General features: G+C 50.8%; 1 protein-coding gene across 1 annotated transcript; it reads left to right on the forward strand.

Annotated features, from left to right (window-relative positions):
- The first annotated feature begins 148 nt into the window (after positions 1–148).
- On the forward strand, positions 149–3,367 carry Commd2 (COMM domain containing 2). Its single transcript, XM_090323108.1, has 5 exons — positions 149–259; positions 339–416; positions 1,529–1,611; positions 2,190–2,363; positions 2,916–3,367. Exons 1-5 carry the CDS (start codon positions 193–195, stop codon positions 3,111–3,113), a joined length of 600 nt encoding a protein of 199 aa, XP_090179234.1. The 5' UTR covers positions 149–192; the 3' UTR covers positions 3,114–3,367.
- The last annotated feature ends 9,317 nt before the right edge of the window (positions 3,368–12,684 follow it).

The following is a 12,684-nucleotide window of genomic DNA, read 5'->3' on the forward strand; positions in this document are numbered from 1 at the left end:
CCTCGCCCGCTCCCCCACGCGCCGGCGAGCTCCGGGGAGTCCAGCGCCGGGCGGAACGCGGAGCGCCCGCTCCGGCCGCGCCACGCCGGAAGCCGCTCTCGCCGGGACGCGCGCCGGAAGTGCGGGGCGGGGCCGGAGCCGCCGGAAGTGCGGGGCGGGGGCGGGCCGGAAGCGCGGAGCGGAGCGGCCGGGATGCTGTTGGATCTGTCGGCGGAGCACCGGGAGCACCTGGCCTTCCTGCCGCGGGTGGACCGCGCGGGTGAGGGGCCGGGCGGGCGGGCGGGGGCCGCCGGGGGCCGGCCGCGGCCCTGCGCTCACGCTCTCCCGCTTCATTTCAGTGGTCGCCGAGTTCGGGCGGATCGCCGTGGAGTTCCTGCGGCGAGGGTCGAACCCCAAGATCTACGATGGCGCAGCCAGTAAGAGGGGGCGCGGGACCGGGCCTGCGGGCCGAGCGGGGGTGCGGGAGGCCTGCGGACGGGGTCTGCGGACGGGGCCTGCGGGCTGAGCGGGGGTGCGGGAGGCCTGCGGACCGGGCCTGGGATGGGGCCTGCGGGCGGGGCCTGCGGGCGGGGCTCGCAGAACCGCTGGAGGCCTTCTCCGGGTGCGCGCTGCAGGGCCGGTTCCCAGGGCAGCAGTCACGCTCCGCCGGGATCTTGATCAAGCCACAGTCCCTGTCGACCCCCAGGTAGTTGGGGAGGGAGGGCTTACATGTGGGTTCTTCATATTTGCTTTTTCATTTTTTCCCAGTCCTGGGCTTGAGCTCAGGGCCTGAGCACTGTCCTTGGACTTTCTCAAGGCTAGAGCTCTACCACTTGAGCCTCAGCACCACTTCCGGCTTATTTCTATGTATGTGGTGCTGAGGAATTGAACCCGGGTCTTCGTGCATGCTAGGCAAGCACTTTAACCACTAGGCCAAACTCCTGGCCCGGGTTCCTCATATTTGAAAAGACGTTGGTGTCCTGAGTCTGTAATCCTGGTTACTTGGGAAGCTGAGATTTGAGGATCTAGGTTCGAGGCCTGCCCTGGCAGACAAATCCTAGAAACTCCTAACTTCCAATTCACCAGCAAAAATACTGGAAGTGGAGCTGTGGCTCAAGCTGTCCTAGAGTGCCAGCCTTGAGTAAAAGAAACGAAGGGAGAGTTAGGGACTCCTGAGTAAAAGCTCCAGTACTGGCATGAAAAAAGTAAACCTAGTACTGTCTTCATTGCTGAAGTGCTTGAAGCTTAGTGGAATGCTGTGGAGTAGCTGGGTGGGCTGTGAGCAGCTTTCTTTTGTGGAAGTGGGGAGGGGCCTGGGGATGAAGTCAAGTGTTTCCTTAGCCAGCCCAGGAGAGGAGTGCAGGCTTGGAAGTGGGCTCCACAAGGCTACCTGTGGTCTTGGTTGCTTGGAAGGAAATGCGGAAGGCATACCCCACTTAGTCTGTTTCATTGCAGTGCTTGAAAACGTGGAGTAACTGAAAATGTTTCCTTTTAAATAGAAGGAGAGAGAATACACAAAAAATTTGTTCATTTCCCTTTTCTTTCTTAGGAAAGCTTAATGTGAGCAGTGATACCATCCAACATGGGGTGGAAGGACTAACATATCTCCTCACCGAGAGCTCAAAGCTTATGGTAATGGCTTCTGCTGACTGGTTTGATTAACCTGGAGTGTGTGTGTGTGTGTGTGTGTGTGTGTGTGTGTGTGTGTGCGCGCGCGCGCACGTGTGCATGTACATGTGTATACATGTGTGTGCTGGGATTGGAGTTTGAACTCAGGGCCTAGGTGCTATCCTGTAGCTTTCTTACTCAAGACTGGCATTCTACCGCTTGTACTACAGTTCTGCCTCCTGCTTTTAGTGTTTCATTGGAGATAAGACTTTCGTGTCCATGCTGGCTTCGAACCCAGATCTTCAGGTCTCAGCCTTCTGAGTTGCTAGGACTACAGGGATGAGCGAGTATTTATATATATCACTAAGTCAGATTTTGGAAATGTAGGCAGTGGTTTCCTTTTAACTGTAAGGAATCTTGTAGGCGAATGAATTATGGGATATCATGTATTGTCTCTTGTATTTTTTTTTTCTGAATTTACAAGTTTGTACAAGGAGGTTACAATTTAACACATCTCGCTTAAGTATCCACTTCTTTTTGAATGTATTTCAGCATTTAGTGGACAAAAATATTGATAATCTGTGTTAAACTCATTGCTTTAGATTTCTGAACTGGATTTCCAAGACTCTGTTTTTGTTCTGGGATTCCCTGAAGAACTGAACAAATTACTGCTTCAGCTGTATCTGGAAAACAGAAAGGAGATCAGAAATATTCTGAGTGAACTATCACCGACCCTGCCCAGCTACCATAGCCTTGAGTGGAGACTGGATGTACAGGTATGGCTTCTTCAACATGACATGCAGTATAGACTATTTAAGAGCTAGCTGTGCTTGCTGTATCCTTGATCACCTTAACCAGATTCTGATTGGAAACTTAGGTTTGATGTTCTTTCTCAAAAGTGTATAATAATTTGTTTCCTTTCATTTTCAATGTGTTCAGCTGTTTCACTTGTGTAATTATGAGATTGGCATTTTGGGTAAGGAGAACGTTGAGCAGAAACGTAGCATGCATCAAGGAAATACAGGGTACAGCCTGGTGAGTTGTCACAGATGAGGCAGCCACGGAAGGGACCTGGCCCTCCTGCCAGCCACAGGCCTGCCCTCCTTTAATCCTGAGTTCCAGTGCATACACCTGCCTGCCTTGGTGCTCCCTGTACACGCGCACCCTGTGTGACCCCGCACACACCCTGGTGGGGAGGGTTCATCCTCAGCGCCACAAATGCACAAATCTCACATTACTTTTTGTGAGATTTATCTTTTAGTTTTGTACAAGGTTAAGACAGTGACAAGTGTTCAGCTGTTACTGTGCTTTTTCTATGTGCAATCAAGCTGGCAAGCAGAAGCCTGAGACAGCAGATTAAGCCCTCGGTGACCCTGAAGCTGCACCTGGACCAGAGTGGAGGTCACAGCACCAGAGTTGTGCAGACGGACCCCGCCACCCTGCTTCATCTAGTCCAGCAGCTGGAACAAGCGTTGGCGGAAATGAAGAACAGCCACTGTAGGAGGGTCGTCCGTAACATCAAGTAGGGCCCCACACCCCTGGGGTCCACCTTCCAGGAGTGGCTTCCTGTCCAGTGGAGGCCCCTTGGCCTATGACTGTTGGTATCTGGGGACTGCTTTGCAAGAGCGGTTTCGTGATGCACGATGGCACTGTGCATGTCCCTAGATGTCCCTGCTCTTCCACACCAGAGCTGGCCCTGGGTCCCTCCCTGGTGTAAAGATCGACCACTTCGGGACAGATGGAAGTTCTTTTTGTACTTTAAACCAATATTCTGGCTTTAGTGTGTTGTCATGTCTGCTTACCGTTATTGCTTTCTTCTTGTTGATCAGAATTTGGAAACAAAATTCACAGTTTAATACTGTTTAGGGCAGTTCAGTGTTGTGGGATTTTAAAAGTACCCTACATAGTGATTAGTACAGAATCATTTAAAAGTAAATGTAATTTTCTAACAATATACCTACACTATAGGCCATTTGCACAGTTTTGTACGCGGTGACAAGTAGTATTTACTAGGCTTGGGTTCATATTGTGATGGCTGATTCATTTCAGTAGTACTCAAATTTGAGTGGTCATAAACTGCATTTTATTAAGGATTAATTTTCCCACTACCCAGGGCAACTGAAAGACACTATGGTTTGGGTCTTTAAATACTGAACACACCTTCGTGATTATTCAGGTATGAATTGGAGTCACTTTGCAGGCCCTCTTTATTATGGTACAAACAAATAATCACTTCTGCCCTGCTGGTGTGATTAATTTTTGATGGTACCGAGGCCTGAACTCTTGATCAGCTTGCTCGCCTGGTTGGTACTCTGCCACTTAAGCCATGCTTCCAGCCAGGCTTTTTTGCCAGCTACTTACATATATGCTTAAATATATACTTACATAAGCACACGTCTAGTGTGCGTGTGCACGTGCGTGTGCATGTGTACTTCAGGTCTGCTTCCACCCCATGACCCTTCTACCTCAGCCTCCTGGGTGCTGTGCATGCACTGCTTCTGGCTTTGAATTCTCTACCAGAGAACTCAGACTGCTCTACCTGATAACCGAGGATAGGATTTTTTTTTTGCACTACTAAGGTTTGAACTTGAGTCATTTCAGTTATTTTGCTGTTTTCAGAAGACAATTTCCTTGGTAGCCCAGGTGAGACTTTAGCCTGCAACTGCATCTGCCAACTAAGTGCTGAGATTGCAGACATACTTCATCTTGCCCAGCTAAATTTTGCATATGCCAGTCCTGGGGCTTGAACTTGGGGCCCAAGTGCTGTACCCGTTTTATTTGCTTTAGACTAATTCTCTACCTCTTGAGCCACAGCAGTACTTCTTGCTTTTTGAGTAGCTTATTGAAAATAAGAGTCTCACAGACTTCTCCTGCCTGCGCTTACTTAGAACCATAATCTTCAGATCTCAGCCACCCAAGTAGTTAGGATGGTAGCCACCATCACCAGTATTAATTTTTACTCTGGTAGTAGAGTTAAAGCACAAAGTAATGGAAGGTTTGCAAATACCTACATTAACATTGTACTCTAAAACTTGGCTTTTACTTAGGTTGTTGCCATTATAAACCCAAGTAACATTTGTGTGTGTGCCGATTCTGGGGCTTAAACCCAGGATCTGGGCCATTTCCCTGAGGTAGCTCTTTAACACTGAGCCACAGATCCGCTTGCCGCTTTTGGTGGTTAATTAGAGATACGCATCTCAGACGTTCCTGCCGGGGCTGGCTCTGAGCTGCTGTGCTCAGATCTCCTGAGTCACACCACCGGCCCCCAGCCCCAAGTAACATCTTCTAAGTTGGGTTGTTTCGTTGTGCTGTGTGAGTTGGTGCCACTGCTGGGTCACTGGGCTCCATTGGTGAGCACGCCTGGTTTTCCTTCGCTTCCTAACAGTCTGCCTGGCAACCCAGGCTCAAAGGAGTTTTGCCTCTTCCCACCAACCATGTGAGGTCTTTTGCCTCATTTATTTTTTTCTTTCCTACAGGACCTGTAATCCACTTGTGTGTAACATTGTATGGGGAGAAGAGAAAAACAAAGCAAATTTTGAAACCTTTCCTAGCTCTCCTTTTACCTGGCCCAGATTGAATTTTGTTAAATATTTATGAAGTGCTAGGAGTCTTTGCTGTTGTGTGTCGAACAAAGGATAAAGTCCTAATCTTCTCAGTTTAGTGTGCAGCGCTAAGGTTATTCCCTCCTCTGCAGTAGTTTAATCCGTAAGCTCATTAGGAAAGAATTGGGGGGCACATTCTGAAGAGGGGGTTCCCGTGGTTGCTATCTGCTGGAGCTGTGTTTGTTGGGCTGCTAGAAAGATTCTCCTGGGAGGTGGTGCTAGGCTGAGTAAGGTTCCTCTGGCCTGGTGTCTACTGGAGATGGCTGGAACCCTCACGATTCCATGGTGGCATTGTGGTCCTGTGTGGGGGAAGCTGAGGTCAGAGCCCAGTACCAGGGTCCCTAGAGTGCAGTGAGGGGCGGAGCTGCTCTCAGGTGGGGCGCCTGAGGTCACCTGAGGTGTACGGGGAGAGGAGAGTGGAATTCTTCACCTGCGTGCCAGCGCTCGAGAAGTGGATGCCTGTGGTTTTCAGAGGAATGTGCTGTGTTCCCAGAACGAGGCCTCTCAGTTCACCCAAAGACTAAAACCACAGATTACCAATGGGAAGACGGCAAGGGTACTGTGTTCTCACATGGTTGGAAAACCGTGTCTTTATTACAAATAAAATGCCTATAAGCTCAGGTGACTTCAAGTGAGTTGAAGGGGTTTTTCTTTTTTGAGTTACCTGAAAAGGAAATGTCTTTTTTTTTTTTTTTTTTTTTTTTTCCAGTCCTGGGCTTGAGCTCAGGGCCTGAGCACTGTCCTTGGACTTTCTCAAGGCTAGAGCTCTACCACTTGAACCTCAGCACCACTTGTGGCTTTTTTCTATATGTGGTACCGAGGAATTGAACCCGGGTCTTCGTGCATGCTAGGCAAACACTTTAACCACTAGGCCAAACTCCCGGCCCAGAAATGTCTTATTTTTGCCATTTTGACTGTGTTCTTCGAGAAGGCAGAAATGATTTATCATTTATCATGAGCAGGGTATTTACAGGCTTTTCATGGAAACCTATAGGCCCTCTGATGTGTGACTATTGGGTATTCTTTCCTGGATATTTTTGTTTCCACTTTATCAAGACATAAATTACAAATCTCATGCAGTTCTTAAACCCTTGGAATCATTTAATGCAAAACTTCTCACTGAACCTCCTTCCTTGCTTTAAAAATTTGTTCTTATTATCATCCTAGCTACTCGGGAGGCTGAGATCTGAGGATCAAGGTTCAAAGCCAGCCCGGGCACCAAAGGACCTGAGACTCTTCTCTCCAATGAACCTCTAGAAAATGGGAAGTGGGGTTTGGCTCAATGGTAGGGTGGTAGCCTTGAGCTGAAGACCTCAAGGACAGCACCCAGGTGGAGTTCAAGCCCCATAACCCACAAAACAACAAAAAATGGTTCTTCCTGAGCTGGTGACATGACTTGGTGATAAGAGCACTTGTCCAGCATGTGAGCAGCTCTGTGTTCTAGCCCAGTGCTGGGGACAGGAGAACACACATAGGCAGGCAGTGAAGTCACACGTGTAAGCCTAGCTACTTAGGAGGTTGAAACCTGTAAGATCTGGATTCAGAGCCAACCTGGCAAAAGATTTGCCAGACTTGGTTTCCAATTAACCAACAAAAATCTGGGCTGGGGTCATGATTGAAGAAGTAGGGCCTCCAGCAAGCAAGCCTACTGAAGATGCGAGGCCCTGAGTTCAGGGTGAGGAGTTAGAGGAATGTGGATACACTTGGCTGAAGTCAGTCTTGTTACTTGAAGGTCAGGTTTCTCACTGAAGATGGGTAGAGGAGGCACTACACAGCACAGCGGGATTTCTTCTTACCATCCACAAACACGATGGTCTCAGTGTCTTCACCCAGACGCTCAACTAGAGCCCAAGCTTGGAGCAAATGTCATCTCCAGAGCATCTGAGTTCTCCCACGGATCCCAGGCCCGCCTCCCCTAGGAGTGCCAGCTCCACCCTGCCCCGCTCACTCACAGCCTGACACCAGGGGGCGCACACCGAGTCCCAAAGCCTTCTGGGGCACTTGGAGGATTGCGGACTTGCTCCAGGCCCTGGGAAGAACTTCAGGGGACAGCGGAACAGCAGGCTTTCTAATCCCAGAGGCCCTCAACAGCCAGCCCACCACACAGCCCAGAGGAGGGAACAATGGCCCCACCCCCACCTCCCTCCCTGTACCAGGGTACAGTTGGCAGATCAGGAGACTCCGGGTATATAGGTGAAAGCTGAGGACTTTTGTTTGGCACAGGTAACCCTAATGGTTCCTGTAGGATGGAGGGGGGGGTAAGGTTTATTAAATCTGAAAGGGAACTTTATTGTTTATTGTGCAGTCCTGGAGCTTGGAACAGTAAGAAAAGAAGAGACAAAGTGTGAACCCAAGTTTATACCCTAGCCCTGCTCTTCACTAGGCCGAGAAGCTGAGTTTATCATGTCCTGATTTCTTCCTTTGCCAGAAGGAATGTTCCATAAACATTCCACAGTTGTAAATCCATCTCATTTTGCAGGAATCTCATGCAATCAGAGCTATCATTAAAACTGTTTTTCACAGCTGGCAAGTGGTAAGATTTGGCCCAGCCACATGGCATGTGCTGGCAGAGCTGCCCCCCCCCCCAGCGGGTAGGGCCCCACACTGCTTAGCCAGTGAGCTGCCCCTCAGGTCGTTGGGAGGAAGTCCCTGCCCAGTGTCTGGACAGCCTGGCTCCCCCCAAACCAGCCGGGCCGTCTTCAAGGAGTGCATTAAGGAAACAACTCTCCAAGCTGCCAGCTGGGAAGGTGAACTGGAATGGGAAGACCTGGAGCATCTGGTTTTGTTGGCCACCAGGAGTCAAATGTGAGCTGAATCCATGGAGGGGAGAAGAGAAGCAGAGCCAGTGACTTTGAAGATGACCTCTGAGGCAGAGGCTGGCCTCTCCTGGGGACATGGCTCTCAGGTCTCCAGCCCAGGAAGGGCCTGGTGAGCCAGGCCTCTGAGAACTGCCCCTCCCACCCTCACTGGCACACCGACAGGCCAGCAGGCCTGAGGGTGCTGTGAAGAGGGCAGTTGTAACTGGGCGTCTAAGCTCACGGGACAGCATCCTCTGTTAAGGGGCTCACACTTCGCAGGAGGAGCTTTTCTTCATCTGTGCAGGCCTTGCTAACTAACTACTGACTAGGAGATTGGCAGTCAGTCCACTGGTGTCACTGACACTGACCGGGGAAGCTTCCAGAATCCCATCCTGACCCGGAGTTGAGGACACTAACATCCTGTGGCAGTGGTGGTGAGGACAGCGGGCGGCTGGGGAACGATCAAAGGCAGCTTGCTTTCTTGGCTCTCCACCTAGCCTGTGAGCCAGTGCAGGCCGCCCAGGCCCTCCCCAGACTCCTGCCCGCCCCTCTCCTTTCATCCTGGGCTCTGGCCGCTGGCTTCTTCTCCTGGCTTTTCCATTTGCATAAATAATGCACACAACACGGAGTTCCTGCAATTTTAAAGACAGCTGGTCCGCACATCTTGGAAACTGATGTCAGGAAACATCTGGAAGAGGGCTAAAGTTACTGTAGGCCCAACCTAGAACAATGGAAGCAAGTTAATATGGAAAATTCAGTATAGGAGCTTGTGCAATAAAAAAGGCCTGCCGGGCCAACTTATAAAAGCCTTGTGCAGGGTCCCATTCTACACCGAGCCGCTGAGTGCGAATCCAGCTGCCACTGAAGCGTTGCCACTTTCTTTTGGATCTTTGTTGTTAGCCACCACCCCACCCCCCTCCTCCACACACACATTGGGTTTTAGAGTTTGAATTCTAGCTTTTCTTCTTAACCAACTATGTGTACCCTCAGGTACATTAATGAGTATTTCTTGAACTAACTCAGATTGGGGCCGTTTCTGTACCTGTTTGGTGTGAATTCTGGGTAGGCCAATTGGTGTAGAAATTCTCGGTGAGATGCCAGGCCCATGCCACTGCCATCAGTGCAGTTTGTTGACATCCAAGGATGAGGAAGAAATCTCCACTGTAATCCGATTTACAGTCGACTCAAAAGCATTGAGCCTTCGGTTTCAAGTCTCTGTCCTATAAATGTGTGTTTGGGGATTAGAATTTCTCTCCAAGCCTCCCTCATAGCACCATTCTCTCTTTTTTTTGCCAGTCCTGGGGCTTGAACTCAGGGCCTGAGCACTGTCCGTGGGCTTTCTCAAGGCTAGAGCTCTACCACTTGAGCCACAGAACCACCTCCGACTTTTCTATGTACGTGGCACTGAGGAATCGAACCTGGGTCTTCGTGTTTGCTAGGCAAGCACTCTACCACTAGGCCACACTCCCGGCCTCACGGCACCATTCTATCTGCTGTTTCTTTTTGTTTTCTGGAAACTGCCATGGAATCTTGTCTCCTGAGTGAGTTCACAACACATGTCCCTGGTGGGGACATGTGTTCCTCGACACCTGCTGTGCTCAGGAGGAGCAACTTCAAGGGGAGAGGATTCATCTCAGCTCATGGGTTGAGGGGTTTTTGGTCCAAGGTTGTCATGGTGGAGAGAGTGTGGAGGTGTCCACATGGAGACAGGAAGCACACAGACTGCTTCCTGTCCATCACAGGACCTGTGTACTCTTTACCTAGACCCTCTGGCTCAGAACCCCCCAACTCTGAGATATACTTCCTACAGGCATTGTGGATTCCCACCACCTCCCTCTTGTGAATCCGCCAGGAACCAGTCCACTAGGAAGGTGCAAGGCCTCAGGACCTGTCACTTCCTGTGGGCCCATGGGGAGACCACCCAGCCTGTCACACAGGAGCCTCTGGGGGCTCAAACCTCAGCATCCAGTCTGGCTTTCCAGGGCCTTTGTCCCGCTTCCTGCAGACCCTGCTTTTTGTCTTGGAGGAAGGTGCAGTCCACCAGCCCACCAGAGCTACCAGTTCTGTTTCTTTTCTTGCTATCCTTATTTCCTCCCCCTTTTAATTAATTGATTAATTAATTAATTATCTTGCCAATTCTTGGGCTTGAGCTCAGGGCCTGAGCACTGTCCTTGAGCTTTCTCAAGGCTAGCACTTTACCAGTTGAGCCACAGCAGCACTTCTGACTTTTTCTGTATATGTGGTACTGAGGAATCGAACCCTGGTATTTGTGCATGCTAGGCGAGCACTCAACCACTAGGCCACACTCCCGGCCCCCTTTTAATTAATTAATTAAATAAATTAAAAATTGTATACAGGGATTACAGTTACATTCATCAGGTACCTTTTAATTTTTTTTAATACTTTTGTTTTAATAGACGTCAGGAGATTAAAAACAATATTATTCAATAAAGTCTTTAACAATTTAAAAGAGAGTGGGGGAAGGGACGACACTGTATGAAAGGAAACATACTCATTACCAGACTCACTGACTCATGAAACGGTAATCCCTCAGTACACCACCTTTATAATAACAGTAAAGTAAATAATTCAAAAAAAGAATTTAACAATACTCTTATTATTTGTTCTGAAAAATTAGATTTTCTATGCCAGAACCCAGAGAATGCTGATGACATGAACTCACGAATCTTGGAATCATTGTGTAAACAGATTCATTTGTTTTGAGTTGGCTGACATAACTGCTGTGCGTTGTTGTAAATGTTTGTTGGCAAAACCTTCCTGGGTTGTTTGTCACCTTTTATGTGGCTGTGGACGTCAACAGCATGTGTGGCCCAGATGGGGTCCCTGTGACACTCATCTTCCCAGCCCTGGGGCAGCCAGCGGCTGCCAGCCTGCAAGCTGGTGACAACAGGCAGGCAGACAGACAGACAGAGTGCCAGAGTTCTCCGGGTAACTGAAAGTGGATGGGCCTTTATTCTGCAGTGACACGTGGGTCACTGTGGATATTTTAGGGTGGAGATGGGGTGGGAATAGTAAGACTCAAGAACCCTCAGCAAATGTGAACACTTTCCGTGTGTTTGTCCCTGTAACCAACAGAGCTGACTCTAGGATGGACAGCCCGGACAGTGGCCAGAGGGAGGTCTCGCATGAGCTTGCCGCACCAAGGCCACGTCTCTCACATGTGCGTTGTCTGCAGAACGTTCATCTTTGAATGCAGAGAATGTCCTGCCTGTGTCAAGACGAAAAGCACGGTTTGTTCTTGCTGGCACCCAGCCAGCCTGACGTCCAGGGCAGGATCGTGGCAGTGATGGGCGCCGCCGTCACGGGCAGGGGGGACCGGCGGCCAGCGTGGCGGCAAGGGGCTCCTCTGCTCGGAAGGAAGCTGCCTGGCCGAAGCCCTGGGCCCAGAGTGTGTGGAGGAAAAGCAATTTTGGGGTGAGTGTGGGATGGGGAACTAATTTTGCACGCAGTGAGTTTGAAGTGTCTGTGGAAACACCGTGGGGTGTCATGTGCTGTCTGGACTGGAGTGCCAGCTGTCATAGGCTGTGAGAAAAAGGAAGCCCCTCAGACGTGGTGAGTGAACCAGGATGCCGGGGGGCGGGGCAGCAGCAGAGGCCTGGGGCCACGGCTCCTCCACTGAGGCCCAGGTGAGGAGAGGCACTTCCCACAGGGGAGCGCCTCCTGAGGGGTGCTGGGCGTCCGGCAGTGGGCGCTGCACAGCCTTGGGGGGGGACCCCACCCAGTCAGTGACCCCGGACCTGCATGCTCCAGGGGCAGCGGTAGTGTCACGTGCTCTCCACAGAGGCTGGTGAGACTTCGAGCATGAGGGACGACGTGGTGAAGAATGAACATGCCCTTCCACCTCTCTCTACCTCTAGACGTGGGTGGGGACCATGGGACACTGAGGCCTGCCACATCACTGAGATGGTGCCGACGGGGCGCGGTGTGGGGGGGTCGTGGCTAATACTCTGCAAGCCCGCCCTTGCCGTGGCCATGGTGGTCTCGGGGGAAGATGGGCATTTCCAGGATCCAGAGTCTTGTGAGAGAGATTCCAGGAGGGAGGATACAGCAGGTTAGGAAGAGCCGGGTCTCCTCCCCCTCCCCCCTTCCCTCCGCAGCATCACCAGGCCACGCCGCTCTGGTTCTTCCTCCTTCCCCACTTTACCCTTCACATGCAACCCATATCTCCTGCACAGCTGTCTTGGAATGGTCCTGGCAGATCCTACATACCATGCTTATTCTAGTCCATGGCACCCGCCCTTCTCCCTCCTCCCGTCTCCCACCTCCCTCCTCTGCCCTCTCTGCTGTGGACACAGAGGTGGCCACTGGCCCCTCTCAGTGGCTGGATACTTTAGCCTGGAACCAAGTTCACGTTCAAAGCTGTCCTGGGGCCCTGTGTGTTCTCTTGCCTTTCTCCTTCCAGGGGCTCAGATAATGGGAACCTTGTTTGTCTCCTTTAAACAACAGAACTGTAAGTCAAAAGAATGACATTTTCAGAAGAATGGACGTTTCTGATTGAAGTGAGGTCCTCTTGAGTTCACATGGAAGTGCCTTGGGGAAGACAGAGCACCCTTGTTTCCAGCAGGCTCCCGGCTGCTGCCTGGTGGGGAGCTTGGTGCAGGAATGAGCAGGGCTTCCATGGGGGGTGGAGTTGTGAGAGGGTCCCCTGCCAGGAGAACCCCTCTATGTGGGTTTCC

Source organism: Megascapheus bottae, chromosome 32 (genome assembly GCF_031878675.1).
Source record: "Megascapheus bottae isolate mThoBot1 chromosome 32, mThoBot2.hap1, whole genome shotgun sequence".
In the NCBI taxonomy this organism is placed as follows: domain Eukaryota; kingdom Metazoa; phylum Chordata; class Mammalia; order Rodentia; family Geomyidae; genus Megascapheus; species Megascapheus bottae.